General features: G+C 44.8%; 1 protein-coding gene across 8 annotated transcripts; it reads left to right on the top strand.

Moving 5' to 3' along the window:
- Positions 1-1,888: 1,888 nt before the first annotated feature.
- ZMAT3 (zinc finger matrin-type 3) lies at positions 1,889-16,724 on the top strand. 8 transcript variants are annotated; one of them, XR_012776420.1, is made up of 9 exons: positions 1,889-2,022; positions 2,362-2,453; positions 6,027-6,352; positions 7,930-8,049; positions 9,833-9,999; positions 10,111-10,211; positions 11,242-11,399; positions 15,314-15,395; positions 16,130-16,724. XR_012776420.1 is itself a non-coding variant. In XM_075506914.1 (8 exons), exons 2-8 carry the CDS (start codon positions 2,402-2,404, stop codon positions 15,332-15,334), a joined length of 945 nt encoding a protein of 314 aa, XP_075363029.1. In that variant the 5' UTR covers positions 1,889-2,022; positions 2,362-2,401; the 3' UTR covers positions 15,335-16,724. The 8 variants fall into 8 exon arrangements, 7 of the variants coding, with proteins under 7 accessions (XP_075363029.1, XP_075363034.1, XP_075363030.1 ...); XM_075506914.1 differs by having other exon boundaries at positions 15,314-16,724; XM_075506917.1 differs by lacking the exon at positions 2,362-2,453 and adding exons at positions 3,600-3,782; positions 5,595-5,682 and having other exon boundaries at positions 1,895-2,022; positions 11,242-16,724.
- The last annotated feature ends 568 nt before the right edge of the window (positions 16,725-17,292 follow it).

Genomic DNA, 17,292 nt, shown 5'->3' with positions numbered 1-17,292 from the left:
GCCCGTCTGCGCCTTCCGGCCGGCGCGGGGCCGCTCCCCCAGACCCCCCGCCTCGGTGTCCTGCTGCCCCCTAGCGCGGCGGCGGCGCCGGGGCGTCCGCCTTCCCCCGGCCGGGGCTGCCGGTACGGCACGCCTGCAGCACCGGGGCCCTGGAGGTGACCTGGCTGGAAAGGCGCTTTCAGAAGAATAACGGGCTCGTCCTACCGCAGGCGAGCTGGGCGTGACAGGCTGGCGCTGCGGCGCGGGCCCAACAGACGGTGCCTCCGTCCCGCTTATTGTTGTAAACTCATTACGTTTATCGTTGTAAACTCGTGAGCGCGGCTCTGCGTCCGCAGTCACGCTACACGCCACGCACAGAAGGGTGGGTTTGACCGAGTCCAGCGCGCTCGTGTCCCTTTTCCCCGTTGGATCACCACTCACACCTGAAGTTTCCTTTAAAATTTGAGCTGCTGCTGGGATCAAGTCGCCGTACCTGAATCCGGTATTTTCCTAAAAGAGAGCGGCCTGCCAAGCGATACCCTTACAAAATAGAAAGCAAGGAGAGACAACATGTAAAACGTATGCTCCCTGGTGTGCCGGGTCTTCAGGGTCTGAAAGGAGAGCGCTGGCCTGGCTCAGCCTAGTGAGAGCCAACAAGACGCAACAAGTGAGGACGGGATTGAGGTGATGACAGGAAGGAGGCAACAGGGATAACCGGGGTGACTAATCAGCCAGGCATCTTGGTTAATCACTCTGTTTTTAAAGGGATTTTTATCCTCTCAACAGGAGAGACGGCGTAAGCGAGTTTCGGAGCCAGGTGTGAACGTGGTGAGGGCGTTGGTGAATTCTCTTCCTTGAAACGCTGCCCCAAGCCCCAGGGCCCAGCACGGGGCCGATTCGCAGCCGTGGGCAGGCTGAGCTGCTGCAGGTGGCTCCGGCGATCGGCGGGAGCACGAGCCTCGCGGGTCACGGCAAAACGTACCCAGCACACAGCAGCAGTGGTTCCCGTGAACACGCCTGGCTGTAAACTGCCCGTTCGCTGCTTCTGCTACTAATCACCAGTACAGTTTGTGATTCTAACCTGTAGTGATGTATCTGGTAAATGGGAATTTTTTTGAGGTCTCACAAAAATTAGTAGCAATGAGTGGGCCTAACTGATGGATTCCCAGGTGGGTTGGCTCATGGCTACCATAAAGTCTTCGTGATGGTTTCAGCTTGTAAGGAGTTCTCAGCACTTTCCTGTTCCAACAAAATGGGAGAAAATCAATAGAAACCCGATATGTTTTGAAACTGGGTGGCCCAACCATAAGGGTGAGGCCTGTGCTTCCGTCTTGGGTGGCTTGAGGGGAAATTAACTCACCCTGGCTATGAATAGCATGAATATGAAGATGTTTATATATACAAATTCAGGTTAATTGTAGTTTCTGCTGTCGAAAACAGAAGGTGCCAGAGCAAAGAAAGATGAAATAACCTCGTACAAAACCGCAACTCAGGATCTGACCGAGCAGTTAGGTATTTGGAGCAACTTTTCAACTGCGTTTTAGCCCGTAATGCCAAAAAGCGTTGTTTTGACGAGTGCGCGTTTCTGTGAGACTATTTCAAAAGAAGCCGGATCTGAAGAGCCAGCAGCTAGCTGGGGCTGGAGGACAAAACGAGGGTGTCCAGCAGTGGGCCAGGGTCACGCGAAAGCTAAAATCCCCGGCGCAAGCGGTGCAGGGCTGTGACGCCGAGGGGCACCGCTGAGCTCAGCAGAGCCCTCTTCCAGGCGGGAACTGGCTCTCCGCCCGCCGAGGCACGCAGGAATAAGCCCACCCGGCAGCGCTGCGCGGCTGCGGCCCGGGGCCGCCGCGGGCCCGGCCGCGCAGCCCATGCGCCGCCGCCGCCGCCGGCGCAGTCCCCGCCCCGCCGCGCCGCGCTGCGGTCACTTCCTGCAGCTGGTCCCGGCCGTGCCCGGCGGCCCCGGCCCTCCTGCGGCCTCGGGGACCGGCTGAAGTTGCGCGGGGGAAGCGGCGAGGGGCGCCGCGGGGGGCCGGGGCCGCCGCGGTAGGTGCCGCGTGGGTTGCGCGGGGCGCAGGGGTCTGGCGTGGGGCGGGGGGTGTGCGCGGTGGGGCACGGCCCTGGCCTCGGTGGGTGGGGGCACCGGGTCTTTAGCAGGGTCGGGGGCCGGCTTTCCCTATCGGTGCGGTTTACGGGGGGCGCGCGATGTTTCTGCCGTGTTCAGGGGTGCTTAAGCTACTTTGGTGATGCGGATGGCTGCGTCTGCCTTTCTTCTACGCTGGTTTTATACCTGCATTTCCAAAACTGTGTGTTGGTGCTTTGAATTCTTGCTCAGGTTGCAGTTATTCCAAGGTAGTAGGTAGCAGGGCTTTTTTTTTTTCTTAGACTCCATCACCAAGACTGCAAGGCACACAACTTTGCAGAAATGTCTGCTAGGATGTCAGGATTTACACCGTGGTTTCTGGTACCCCGTTGGTGTAAGAGATGATAAATGCCCTCTGTTTCTGGGTTGCTAAATATGTATCCTCATCAGTAGAGGGTTAGTGGGCCCTGCGCCTTAAGGTCGAATTGTGTATGATGCATGATACAAGTGGACTTGAGAAGAAATGCTTCCTGTCTTGAAAAAAAACCCAAACCTACAACTTGTTCATCATTTGTACAGGTTTCTATCACTGTTACTAGTTGCCTCAACTGCGTTTAAGAACCGCTTCTGGTGGGAACACATGGCATGTAGATTGTCTCACTGTGCTTTACACTTATGGCCAAGGAAGGTCACATTGTGTATGTGCCTTCCCCATCAATGGTGCTCAGGTTTAAGGCCATACCAGTTCCTTTCCCAGAATTGTGCTGTTGGCAGCTGGGGAGGTTGCTCCCTGTTATCTGTGCCACCAGCAGCACCCGGCTGCTACCAGGTTGTGGTACTCGAGGCACGGAGGCTGGGTCTTCTCCTTCAGTGCTGCCCTTGGGATGCCCCAACCTGAAAGCAGTGAGGAGAGCTGTGTGCCTGTCTCCCTTGCATCCACCTGAGGACAACTGGCACGGAGTGGAAGTATATCCTAGCCCATACGGCGTGTAGGAGGAGACATGGCTGAGATCTGAGAGACGCTGCCTTGAGGCAGAATGTCTCCTCAGCTCACCCTGGAGAGCTGCAGGTCCTTACCCTGCCACGGGATGTACCGTTATGTGCACGAGCCCTTGGTGATGGAGGGTCCTCATTCTTTTGCTGTTTTCTAGTGTAAAGATTTTGCAGCTTTTCATGTGAAGGGAAGGGAGGAGTCAAAGATATCCTGTTACTTTCTCCAGGACAGGGTATCTGTAGCAACCAGCAGTGGAGGATTAAAGGGACATGTAAATATGATGAATTTGAGTGATTCTTCTTTTTCTTTTAAATAATATCTGTAAGAAAGAAATCAACATAATTTGAACAATTTCAGTGGTGAAAGATCACCATTAGAAGAAAATCAGAGTTGCATATGCCAAGTCAAGAAGTTCTAATTTTAAAATTGCCCATGCAGCCTTAATTTTGTCTTCAGACTACTGCTTACTTTAAGAAACGGTAAATGACCTTACAATTAAAGATTTTTGAAGACTATTACATTATACTTTTTCCCCTGTGGATGCAGATCCTGTAAGCACTGTGTTCTCTCTTGTATATGACAAATCCTATCCGTGACAGTTGCGTATGGAAGATTTGATGCAACAAACTCTCATGCAAAATTAAGCAGATGGATCCTGATTGCCATTTACTGTAGATCTCTTTATATTGCTCTATGAAGTATTTAGCTATAATTTACTCCCATTTTAAGGTAAGAGGCCCATTATGGTGGTGTAATAAAACTCTGAAATTGGATGGCATGCTTACCTGCTTGCGTAGTTGATCTAAACTGCCTTGATAGGCCTGCGTTATGATATATTTAACCATATGGTTAAATTTAGCCATGTTTAACCAATTTAACTATATTTAACCAGCAAGGCCAACTTGTTCCACCCATAGCCCCACTGAAATTAATTAGACTGTCTACAGAGTACTACGTGAGCAAACTAAAGATAGCAAAATCTTCTTCTGTAGTTCTGTTTAACCAGGAACATGTACACTGAAAGTTGGAGAGAAGTTAGGTAACACTACAGAATTTACACTGCTGATAGATGATTTGCACCACGCCATTCCTGTGCATCCTTTTCCTTCTTTGTGGTGGATCCCATTTTATCTTGTTTAAGTTAGTTTTCATGATACCAGTTTTGATTTTGTTTTTATGGTGACATGATGTTAGGTATAGCTCTCCTGGAATTTCAGAGTCTTGATGGTGGAGGGCTATTTAAAAATAAAAACTCCTTGCGGCTGTATTACCGCAAGTCTTAAAAGCTTGTCCCCGAGGCAATGTGTGCTCTTGTTTTGGGGTTTTTTTTCTTTTCTTTTTTTCCTTACCTTTTGTTACTAGTCATAAGTGAACTGCCTTCAATCTTGTATTATTTGGAAGTCTGTTTTTAGAGGTAAACATTTCAGAAATGCTTTTGTCACTTGAACGCTTTAGTCCCACTGATTTTCTTTTTCTTGTTCTTTTTTTTTTTAAGTTATTTTTTATTTTCCCTAATAGGATATAGGCCTCTCTGGGGCCAGACTTTCATAGGTAATACAGTACCTAAAAATGCAGGCATCAACTGGGATTTTCCATAGCTTGAATGTAGCAAGGTATTTATCTCCTGCTAATTTTAGCAGATTGAAAATCCCAGAAGTTATCCCAGATAAATGCTGTCTGCTTTGCCAGGTTCCTGAATGCTTTTGAAGTCAAATTCTATTTTCACAAGCAACTCAAGAACAAAGTTCCTAAGTGGTATTTTGTTTACCTTTCCCTAATTTTCTAGAAATGTTATTTTAAAATGTATATGTGGCTCACTATTTGCTTAAACAAACGAACAAAGCCCATAGTGTAAACGTGGTTGCTACCAATGCAGCCCTAGCTGGAAGTGATCTGCAAAGGCCAAGATAATGCTCCTCTCGATCCCAGTGTAGCAGTGAACAGGATTTGTTATGATAAGAAGCTAATAAGACATTAACAAAAGTAGCTGTGCCTTGATTCATAATATCACTGCTCTACATTATTCTAGGAATGTTCATCCGGGCTTTAGATGTGATTTATAAACTTTAATTAAATAAGCCTCTCAGAACGGCTTGTTGGAAATGTAGGGTTAGTTCTAAGAACTTGAATTAACTGAGAAATAATTGAATAAAGGTTAATATGGGATAAGCTCTCCATTTTGCAGAAGAAGAAGATATAGCTTTAAATGTTGCATTGGTTGTAGTTAGTAAAGGAAAAATGAGAAATAGCTCAAGGTCATTCAACAAGACCATGGAAGAGCGCCCTTGGGAGCTGACTGTGTACAACAAGGTGTGCTCAAGTTGATTCCTGCTCTTCTGCTTTTGTTGTCTTACTTGAGAGAAGTTAACTGTAGAATATCTTCTAGTTAACCTCAGGAAGGTCTTTGTGAGTATTAGAGGGGGCTGTGTGCGTATATATATGTATTTTATATCTACCTATATACAATAAATCTTTGAAATATTTGGGTTCTTTTTCTTTTTAAGTCATCAGTGGCAGTAATACATTGTAATATTTGTTTAGGTCTTGGAGTGTGAGCTTGTCCTTAGGCTGCCAAAAGAGGATGTGGCTAATGGTTCCCATTAACACAGCTGTGTGTACTATGCACGTGGTGTGTCACATCTTCTCGCTGTCATGGAGCAGTGGGGCGTGCGTGCTGTCGGTCAGGTACTATGGGTGGTTAGGAATCTTCACCTGTCCAGGAGGGTGCCGTGGGGTACTAACAACTACATTTCGGACTTCAATCCACTTCTTATACATGTATCTTTTAATCTGGCCCTGGTTATCCAGGATGCTGCTGTTCCTGTGGGGTAAAGTGTTATAAACTGACTTTATCCTGCTTGGCATTGTGAAAAGGCATAAAGCAGAGACAGCGAAGTTACAGAAATTGTGCCCTGGCTTGTTGATGTTCCTGTTAGCGCTGCTTATTTCAGCATTTGCGTCTCTTTGGTCTAGATCTGAAGAAGACTCCTCATCTTTCAGAAGTAGCATGCCCACGGACTTCCTGGCCAATGATTCTTCTACAGCAAGCAGGACTTCTTCCTCATCCTGAGAAGCCTTCATCTCTTCCTATGTCAGTGGCTACAAGGCCAAGAGCCAGCTCACCACTGTCCCCACCAAAATCTCTGGGACTGGGGCCTTCCTTTCATCACACACAAGAAGAAGAGCTTGCAAAGGTGGTGGAGCAGGACCCTATGCTGGAGGAACTATGTAAGCCTCTGTGCTGTAAGCTTTGCAATGTCACTCTGAATTCAGCACAACAAGCCCAGGCTCATTACCAGGTAAGGAGAGTAGCAGGAGGCACAGCTTTCAGGGCTGCTGCATCTGCAGCTTGTGTAGACGTACCTGTGCCAGTGCGTGCACTGTGAGGAGTGTTGCTGTGGTAGCACAGAGCTAAGTGTGGGCTAATGCACGAGGACTAACTTAGCTTCTCAAGTGGGTTTTGAGTGCTGTGTTGAGGTGGCTGCACACCAGCAGCAGCATTTGAGTTAGCTCATCTGGAGCTACCTCTGCACCATCTAATGGACTGAAACTGCGCTGTAGACATATCTTCACGCTGCTTGAATTTGCTGGTTGTCTAGACATGCTGCAGTGCTTTCATTTAAGGTGTCATCACTGGAGTGTTTTGCAAAACTTTGCCCACAGGGACAGAGAAGTAGTACCAAGATGGCATGGGTGAAAAAGCAGACACTTGTGATTTTTCATTTGTTTTATGCAACCTATTTTTCACCTCTACACTCTTCCAATAAAATTGAACTTCTCATTCCACAGACATGATTTTGTAAGGCCTGGACAGATGTTTTTTGCTGGATCCAGCTGTGCGATTAGGAAGGGGGGCTGCTGCCACGTGCTTATCACTGTCTCCTTTCTGAGGTTACGCACAACACTGCTCTGGTGGGGCCATTTATGCAAAAACTGTAATCAGCTGGGTCAGCTCAGACCAAATTAATTTTGTCCAAGCTGATCTGGTTGACTTGTCTGAAATAGGTTAGGGACTATTTGCATATGCTTCTTTGCTGAGAGATCAAATATGTCATAGTCTTACATTACCCCATTTTACTAGTACCCTCTCTGCCTAGTGCTATTGTTGTGTGAGATGTGGAGATAGTGACTTTCTCCACCAGTGAATCCAAAAGGGTGGTTGTCCATATTCTCAGGACACCAGACTCAGATCTCAGATTTGCTGTTAGCCCTGAAAAAGTGGTATCCTGCCAATGAAGGGGTAGGTTGAATTAGTGTTACACTTTTAACGTCTGATTTCTGCAGTATTTCTGCCATGAGAGGACAGAAGTGCATTTATAGTACATAACTTGCATTTATGCATATGCCTTACTATAGATCCACAATGCATATACATACTCTCATAGCTCTGTCAGGTTTTCAGAATACCAAAAAGAACTATAGTATATGTTTTCCAAGAGACAATAAAATATGAAGCAGGGTTTTTTACATTCAATCTCATGTTTTAACTCATGCTTGCAGTCTCATGAAGAAGTGTGTGTGTATGTGTGTGTGCAGGCTTATCAAAAAACTATGCAAAGCAGTTAATGTTTCATGCCTAAAATACAAAATATTGGTTTTAAGTGAAATGGAAACAGTTTGAGGAACTAATTGTAACCTTACTGATTTGAGAAAATCAGTTGAAAATGAGGCCCAATCATGCTAGGTGATGAGCATTTTGGAGAAAAGGGGGGATGCCAGCATCTCTCAAGTTCAGAGCTGTTATTTTCTAAGTGACAGCTCCTTTACCTGAGGTGCCATCTTCATGGCCACTTTCTCATTTCGGTCTCTGGATCCTTTTTCTTTCAGTGTAAGATACTCTTATTAGGACAGTGATTAATCTGGGTTCTCTTTCCAGGGTAAAAACCACAGTAAGAAACTCCGAAATTACTATGCTGCCAATAGCTGTCCGGCACCTGCCAGAATGAGTAATTCGGTTGAGCCTGCCCCACCTCAGGTTGTCTCCCTTCCAGCTCAGGTAAGGCATGGGAAGGTGACTGAGATCATGCTGCTTACTTGTCACCTAACCCCCAGTAAGGATAACTAGATCGCACGCTTTGAGGATTACTGCAGGAGTTGGGAAAGAATTTTCGTTGTGATGGCACAGGATGGTGGAAATGGCCTGTTGTGAGCTGTTTGCTTTCCTTTGAAGACACAGATATTGATCTGCCCTTGTAGCAGAATATTGGACTTGAACTGTTCTATTTCTGCATGGCAAATACTTTGATTCCTAAGTAAGTCTGATGTGCTGCTGATTATGGCTGTTTAAGGGCAGGTATAAAACAGCATTGTTGGAGCTGGATTTGGATGAGAGGGTGTGGCATCCGCTCTGCACAATCATCCCTCCATTGTGTGAGGGAAGCCTACATGGAAAAAGTGCTTAGGTGCTCCTACACCCATTGCCCAGGGCTGTTATCTAATTCCTCTTTTGTTGCGCCTTTTGCAGTGCTCATTCCTGTGTGTAGGGTGAATGGATAGTTCCCTCAGTGATCCAGATTAATTCTGTCTCAGGCACATTAGAGGCAAAAGAGATTTTTGTTTTCTTCTAGAATTCATCACTTCTGATTGTCATGGGACTTAACAGCTAACCTGGCTCTTGCATGTGACTGTGCAGGGAACCACAGCTGGGCTGCAGGGATCAAAGCTATGTCTGCCACTTCCAAAAGCATAAGCCTCTGTTGTCTGTACAAAAGCAAAGAGCATTTGCCATAAGCGGCAGGCTGTTATATGTGCTGTCAGAGGGAGCTGCCAGAGGGAGACTCAGTCCCATGTAAAATGACTTTGCCGCTCATGGAACTGAATTGAGAGGGCATGGGGTCCAGTCCTAGGTAGTGGATGTGGGTGCTGTACCTGCTAGGGTATCTGATGCATTTTTAAATGGAGAAAATGGTCCATGGCAATAAAAAGACCTCTGGGGCTATGTGAGGATTCACGTTGTAACATTGAAGTAGAATTTTGTGCATGTGACTGTAAGCTTGAACAGCATCAAAGAAAACCTGAAAGAAACTGGACTTGGCAAGTGCCACAGTGACATGGCTGTATGAATCGCTGCTGCTGTGCTATTTACAAAGCGCTTTTCTCTTGATGATACACACTGAGGAGACGTGGTTGCTGCCCCGATCAGTGTGTGGTCTGACTAGACAGGCAAGGTATCCTTCATATGGCAGGAGCTGTGCATGTGAGGCTGGGTCCTTCCTCTGAAGTCTTGATGCAGGTGTCCTCTTATCTGAAGGGTAAGAATCAGAGGTTTGGCAGTTCTGCTATTGTTTTTTTTATCTCTTAGTGTGGTCAGGGAGCTGTGTGGAGACAGCGTACTGTGGAGAGATGAGGTACACTGTAAATAGGAGAGAGGAGCACCTTTACCTTTCAGTGAGTCTTCCTCAGCGTGAAAGTCACTGTTCATCAGCTCCCAGCAGTCAGGAGAAGAGGAGTTAAATCACTGCTGTGGAGTAAACAAGCCTCTGTAGCTATTACTATAGACGTACAGGGTGTTTGTTCAGATTGCTTTCCTCTCCATCTGAGGCCAGGGATTTGCCTAGATTTCAAGGAATCTGCAGATTCTCCTGGAGGCTGAGGCAGGGAAGATGAAGTTCGTGTAAGAAAAGTTTGGGGAGCGCTTGAGAGTGTCCTAATCCATATGCTCTAATTCCAGCTCTCTTGTTGCCTGATGATGATGATACTGGTCTCAGTCCCTGTGATTCAAATATTTCAATGATTTAACCTTCTTGTGTTTCACATGCTGTCTCTCCCTTTGCTGCTAGATGGGATCCAGTAAACCAGGTGGCCGAGTGATCTTGGCCACAGAGAATGATTACTGCAAGCTTTGTGATGCCTCGTTTAGTTCTCCGGCTGTGGCACAGGCTCACTACCAAGGGAAAAACCATGCCAAACGGCTGCGTCTTGCAGAAGCACAGAATAACTCATTCTCGTAGGTATTGTTCAACTTAATGCTCAGGCTGAAAGCATGTGGCAGTGTCTCTGGCAGTCTTGTTCTCGGAAAACTCTGAATTGCAGCTGTTCATATTTGTTTAATCTTCAGGGATGCATCAGAACTAGGCAAACGGAGGGCAAGGAAAGAAGGGAATGAATATAAAATGATGCAGAACAGAAGAAATATGTATACAGTTCAAAACAACACAGGTAACTGGGAGCTTGCGTCTGTTCTATAGTTGGAATAATAATAAATAATAAACAGACTCATTTTTCTTCTGTTTCTGAGGTCTCTTTTAGCAGAGACAGGTTTTGAAAGGAGCTGGTCCTAGCTCTGCTGATCCTTCATGTCTGCATGTTTTTTCCCAGCTGCTAAAGTTGCTTTGTTTTGTCAGCCTGCATGTTAGTTCGGTTTCTCAGTTTGTAACTTAATTTACCATCTGTCTGTCTCTAAGGCTGCTCTAAGTGGTGACAATTTTCCTGCTTTATTCTCTTGGCAAGTGGCCAGGTGCTTTGACTCCTACTGTAGCACATCAACCTGTACTTGCACTCCCATGACCAGAATGCGAGAGCATGTTAGCCTCTCTCTAAGACCATCTGTTCCTAGTGTAGAGTCCTTCCTCAGGTGTTAGATACTAACTTTGCCTCTTTATTATGATTTAAAGTGTGTTTTATAGTGTCCAGCTCACCATCTGTTTCTCTTTTTCATTTTAAGTTGTATTATGAGCACATATTAGCTGAAACCCTGATTCCTGGTGAAGCTTGGTTTAATCGTGTCATTCTAACCACTGTCATGTGGAAAAGATAAATCTTTTGAAGTTCTATTAAGTATCATTTTGTGATAATTTTAAACTGAGGCAGGTTATTCTAATCAAAAGACTGTTCTAATTCTGGAATTGGAGGATTAAGGGGAAAAAAAAAAAAAAGACTTGACTCATCACTTAAATGATTAGACTCCTAATTTTCAAAGCCCTATTGATTCTTAATAAGACTGGGGCACTAAGCCCACTCTACTGCTTTAGGAAATACCAGCAAGTACTGCTCCTCTACGTGCTACAGCCCTGTAAATCTGGATCTCAGTGGAGAAGTCGTGTGGGAAAATAAGGTTCAGACTCTAATCGGTTAAAGAAGCTAATCTTTGGCTTCTTTTTAAACATTTGTTGGACTTAGAAGTTGTCACTGAGCTGCCTCAAGCTTTCCTTTCTTATAGATAAACCAGGCTTTTCTGTTGTCTCCTCAGGTCCCTACTTCAACCCCCGCTCACGCCAGAGGATTCCTCGGGATCTGGCCATGTGCGTCACCCCCAGTGGCCAGTTCTACTGTTCCATGTGCAACGCCGGGGCCAGCGAGGAGATGGAGTTCAGACAACACTTAGAAAGCAAACAGCATAAAAGCAAGGTGTCCGAACAGCGGTATAGGAACGAGATGGAGAACCTAGGCTATGTACAATGATGCGCCGCCCTTGGTAGTAGTTTGCAAATAGAGCAGCTTGTCTCTCGCCTGCTGTTTGCCACATGCCCTGCTTTGTGCTCCATTTGATAGGAGTATGCTCTTGAGCTATACATGTAACACCTGCGAACTTAATGGTATGGTTAGATTTTTTTTCTATCATAGTTGGCAGGATGACGCTGTGCAGGACATGAAGTGTTTTTGATGTTTGTTTGCTAATTATCTAAGGCTCTTCATTGTATTGAGTGGCGGGGAGGACTTTATGTCTTCTCCCTAGCCTTCTGCATGAATATGCAAAGCCCAAGAAGTGCTGGGAACTTCTGTGGTTCTACCACACAGGTGGACCATGTGCAAAGCCCACTCCCCTCTTTGCACACCACAGAGCAGTGCTCCAGAATGCCCCCTTACAGCAGACTGAATCTCTGGGCAGCTTGTAAAGGAGGGGCAGGAATGGGGCCTGTGAGTGTGTGAATTAGGTGGTGTACTTGTCCACAAATTGCTGCTTTGGTCCCCATTACAGCCCAGAGTAAGTTCTTTCCACATCCCCGTAGAAAGGTTGTGCGTACCTCTCCTCCTTGGAGGGTCATGCCTCTTACTGCTTCCTCTGTGATGCAGATTTCATTCTGAAGATCTGACATTGGATATCCGCTGATTAGCCACATCCAGAAATATTCTCTTCTACCAGTTAACAATGAAAAAAGATTCTCACTGTTGTTGGCTGGGCACTGTAATGCACCATGGGTGTAGCTTATCTCCCTGAAGAGAGTCTGTGGGGGTCTCAATGGCTTAATTAAGTGAATTGGAAAGCAAACCTGCTCAGAGGAGATGTGCTCTGCTCTGATTCTTCTTTAGACTGGGTGGCTTGAGAATAGGTTGGAAGGAGCTGTCAGCTGTAATTTCTTTACATACTGATGTAGAAGAGAGCAAGTGTTGGTCACTGGCCTGCAACTCTATTGCTCCAGGAGAGCAGGGTTGCCTGGACCTTGGGGAGCAGATACTGGTATGTCCCGCTTCCATGCCATTCCCTGGACAAAACCCAATGGGTTATAGAGAAGAGGTGAAATGCTCCTTTGGACTAGAGCTACCAATATTGGATGAATTTTTTCCCCTCTTTCTTTTCCCATCTCAGAACGGGTTTTAATTCCATTCCTTGATGTGAACTTCACTGTTTTAGGGACCATCAAAAATCCGAAGTTAGGTAGGATATAAATGTCAGGGGTGATGATTGTTTGAGTAACAGCTTTTTGGCCACACAGAAGTATTCATGAAACTTGTTAAGCAACTTTGTAAGGGTAGACAAACCCAAAGGGTGTGTGTCTGTTTTGATTTTCCTTAGCAAAAGTAGAAAGAAGATAAAGAGCAGAAGTAGGGCTGACGTTTATTTTTCTGCTCATTTGGGAAGATGTGAGGAGCTGTGATTGGAATCCAGTTCACAGTGTTTCTCAAACATTGGCTCCAGTGGCAAGTGCAGCATATAAGTAACCTCCGTTGGACCTGATTCACCACTGCGCTGCTACAGCTATACGCTGGTATAGCTTCATTGACTTCAGTGGCAGGTGCAGAGAGGGGGTACAGGAAGCATCATGGCTTGTCCCTCACTCCTCTTTAGGCAGTAGGTTGAATTAGATGCAGCTCCACTGGTTTCAGTAGCATTTTACCAGGGATAAATTTTACCTAGTGCATAATGTTGAAGGCAGCTCCCACACCCACTTTTTTTGCCATTCTGATCCTGCCTCTTGCATTCCAGAAGGACTTTCAGCTTGCGTTAAAAAATGAAAAATGAGCAAACTAACAAAAAATCCAGATAGTTTTTATTCATTTTTCTAGTCCACCTCAAAAAGGTTTGTTGCACTTGGCTGCTCCTCAGAAATCAAGTATTGTTATCTTTAGCTACCTGAGCATCAGGTAGCCGTACGACCTTAACACAGCCTTCCTAAATCCAGGGAAGGTGAGCTCTTGCACAGTAGTTGAAAGCAACCCCCTACATCATTCCATGCTAATCCTTGCCCTGCAGATACAGGAGCAATGGACATCCTGTTGAATGGGATTCCCTCCCTTCCTCTGTGCAAAGCCCAATTAAATAGGGTTTGTGTACTGGAACACATTAGAAGGTAGGAGGACAGGTGCCCAGGTTGCAAATCACTAACTAAGCAGTTTTGACAGCCTGTGAGTCTGTTTCTTCTGTGCTTTTCTGCCCCTGGCTCACCCCCTGTGTGGCCTTGAAGAACATTCCCCTTGCAAAAATCTCTCGTCAGCCTTTTCCCCTCAGCTTTTGCAGTCAAAGAAGGGCTCTGGTTTTCTCTTTGTGTTCTATCTTTTGTTTTGCTAGTCTGACACCACTGTGCAGGGACAGAAGGAGCTGGGTGAGCCTTACCACAGTGTGTTTCACCAGAGTGATCCCTGCATTATGGTCAAACATCCCTCTTGCTGTAAATTAAAGCATGGCATTTCCCACAGGCTGCAATTAGTAGCAGAAAACCAACACTTTGTACAATATGAGCTGGAGGAGCTGTAGGTACTGGTGTTGTCTAGCTTATTGCTAGGGCCAAGAAGGCATTTTTGTCTGCTTTCATGTGTCCCAAAAATCAACTGTTCACCACTTTGCTTTGGTTCCTGCTCCCAGCACAGCGATCTGCTCCTCATTCAGCATTTCCAGTGACTGCTGGAGGTATCAAAACTCAGTTTGCTCCATGTGTTGTTACCTACTGGTAACAACTGGTGCAGACGTGCCACAGCACGCCAGTGCGCTAGTGCATTCGGGGGGGTGTGCGAGGAAGGTGCCGGGGGCTGTTCCTGCAGGCTCCTCCTCTCTGCACGGGTCTGAGTTTGGTTTTGAGGAATGGCCCTGAACAGAGAGGCCTGTAGCTGCTTTGTTTAGTTCAAGGGAGTACAAGAAGTGAATCTTGAGAATTGCAAAGTGGTGGGCTGTATAGCAGGTATAAAGCAGACAGTGGGACTCGAGCGACAGAGTAGGACAGGTTTCCTACATGGGAGGAAAGATATTTCTTGCTGGGAGAAGCAGCTGAGACTCGCTTTGCCCCAGTGCTCTGTTGTGGCCCTTCCTGACAAGTGACCAAAGCTTGCCTCTCCCTCTTCAGCATTGCTTAACGGTTTGTGATCTTCCCACTCTCCCTCCAGCATAGAAAATTGTTGACTGCAAAGAGAAAACACCCCACCTCACTAATATCATTAGGGTTCAGGCCAATCCAAACTCATACTTGTCAGCATGAGAAACTGGGTGGATCCTGATTTTTTTTTTTTTTTTTTTTTTTTTGGTGAAAGCTATTCTCCAAATCAGTGTTCAAAACACATATTGAAAACATGTCCTGGCCCAACCCTGTTTGACATAGACGGGCTGGGGAAGAATACTGTACAGCTGTAGTACCATTTTCCAGACCCATTGAATCTTTTTCTCATGTTAAACAAAGTACCAAACCCAAAAACAGGACTTCTGTGAAGCTGTCACATTGGCCAGTAGGTTAATGACCTTTGCTGCTAGAAAAATATAAATCAATGTGTTCATATTTATTTTACTGTGCTAACCACTACTTGATTTGTTAATATTTAAGGCATTATTCTGTAGGTTGTTTTTGTTTAAATAGAAAACTCTACATCGCACTTTGCTTTTGGATCAGAACAGGTATTTATTATATTTGTAAAAATGTTTTCCCTCCCACATATGTATTGTTTTCTTTCCCTTGATTAAAAAAAAAACAACAAACAACAAAACCCACCCCAAAAAACCAAAAAAACCCCAAATCCAACCAGTGGATCTTCTTTGTTTCTTTTCATGCCAAACAAAATGGGGATTTCCTTGCAACTTGCTCTTAAATGTTCATTTCTAATATTTTTTTTTTTTTTAGCTCCAATGGTTCCTTTGGTAACTTTGGGTGATATTTTGAGAGACATATGAAGTTCATACTACATTTGAGCATTTCTTTTAAGGCAAGGACGTAAACTATGTGGAATCTATGTATTTGTGAGGAGTATGAAAGTGATACTATTTTGTTTGTATTAAGCATTAGCTGTTACTTTGCATTCTGCACTAATGAGTAAATGTGTTATAATCTTGCCTAACATTGGTCTATTTTTGACTTTTGCTTTCTTCACGTGCATCAAAAGGAACCCTGAAAACTTCTGTGGAGTTGCTTAGGATGGTCATCAATGTAACAAAATGCAGATTTTTTTCTGTAAAGCTTCTTGTCTTTTTTTCCTTTTCTAGATGCCCATTATAGGGCATTAGAAGGGAAAGCTATTGCCATAAGCACGGATTCACATTTTAGCTTACTAATGCATGATGTCCTTTTACTATGTTACTTAAGTAATATTCTCACTGTAACCAATGGGAACCTTGCCCAAGTCAGGAGTAAATGAAATACCCTAGCTAAATACATTGTGTTGGCTAGGGCCAGGCAAGGTACATTGCTAAAATTTGTCTTTTACTCCTATGTTTGGGTTACAACACTCTTAAGGTTTTGCTTTTTGAGGAATGTGTATCTGGTTCTGTAAGGATTTGGTCCTGCTCCAGCTAAAATAGTTTGAAGTACGTTGACTTTAGTTGAGTAGGAGCAAGCCTTGAAACCCTTCAGGAATTTCATACTGCTGATGTTTTCTCATATACGTATTTTTTGGTTTGTGTGTTGTTTTTTTTTTTTAAATTTTACAACCATATATACAAGGATGCTCTGGATGAGATGGACATCTGATTGTCTGATGTGTTGCTGATTGTGAAAAAACAAATGCCATGGTTGCCAAAGGATTAACAGAAAATGGAGAAGTATGGACCTGGTTTCTTTGAAGTTAGTGGTTAAGCTCCTATTGTTTTGAGCTGGGCTGGCTGCTTTGCCATCTGCATAAAGTTGGAAGTGAAAATAAAATCCACTTTCAAATAAATGTGGTCAAACAGTAGTTTTGGGAATCTCTCCTTTAAAAAATGTATTACAGTTAAAATTTTATCTTTTTCCTGAAGTATCTGCGGGTAAAGGCAGGACTGTGGATTTTTTAAAATAAAATCAGTTTTTCAGTCTGTGTTTTTCAGGGGAAAAATTACTTGATTTAATTTCCTTCTGCATCTGTCCAGCAACATCATTTGCAAGTGCTTTGAACGTGTTTCATCTAGAGCCTTCTTGTCAGGTTGGGTTTGTACATTTATCCTTATTTTCTTTGTATTGTACTGACCCCCATGAGGGAATAGTTGATGAAAATGATTTTTTTTTTTCTTTTTCTTTTTTTCTTCTTCAGTATATAATAAATCATCTTGCTCTTATCATTGTACAGCCTTAGTGTTTGGTATTGCTGCTGCTCGTGATATGGCTGCCTGAATTGATTTTAGCCTAGCATTGAGTGTGACTACGTGAGTAATATGTTTTAATACACTGCTAAAGGAGTATAGTCCAGTGTAGAATTTGTTAATCTGGAGGGGGGTCAGTGTACTTCCAGCTATTACTGAAAGCTAGCTGAATTCTCCCTCTGAGCTGTCTTGGCTTCAGGAGGGGTTGGGAGTGCTTAGCATCTGACAGGATGGGAACCAGAAGGTACGGGAAGGGCTTTGTTTCTGGCTGTGCTTTCCCCTCGAGTAGACATCACAAGCTCTGCAACAGCCCCAGGCTGAACCACAGACTGACTTTCAACTCTAACTGTAAAAAGGTGGGCACAAGCTGAGCCTGATACTTACATTTGAACATTTTTTGCCAGTGTGCTCTTTCCCTCTTTCATTACTTGAGGGCTCCAGAAGAGCATATGCTTATGCAGCATAAATGACTTTCCAAACAGGAAGGACATTCTGAACTGGAGCCTTGAAGCAGAGAAAATCTGGGGTTTGCTGGGTTCAACTCAGGTAAGA

Source organism: Mycteria americana, chromosome 7, assembly GCF_035582795.1.
Source record: "Mycteria americana isolate JAX WOST 10 ecotype Jacksonville Zoo and Gardens chromosome 7, USCA_MyAme_1.0, whole genome shotgun sequence".
Taxonomy (NCBI): domain Eukaryota; kingdom Metazoa; phylum Chordata; class Aves; order Ciconiiformes; family Ciconiidae; genus Mycteria; species Mycteria americana.
Note: the sequence above shows the minus strand (reverse complement) of the source record. Positions and strands in the feature narration are given on the sequence as shown.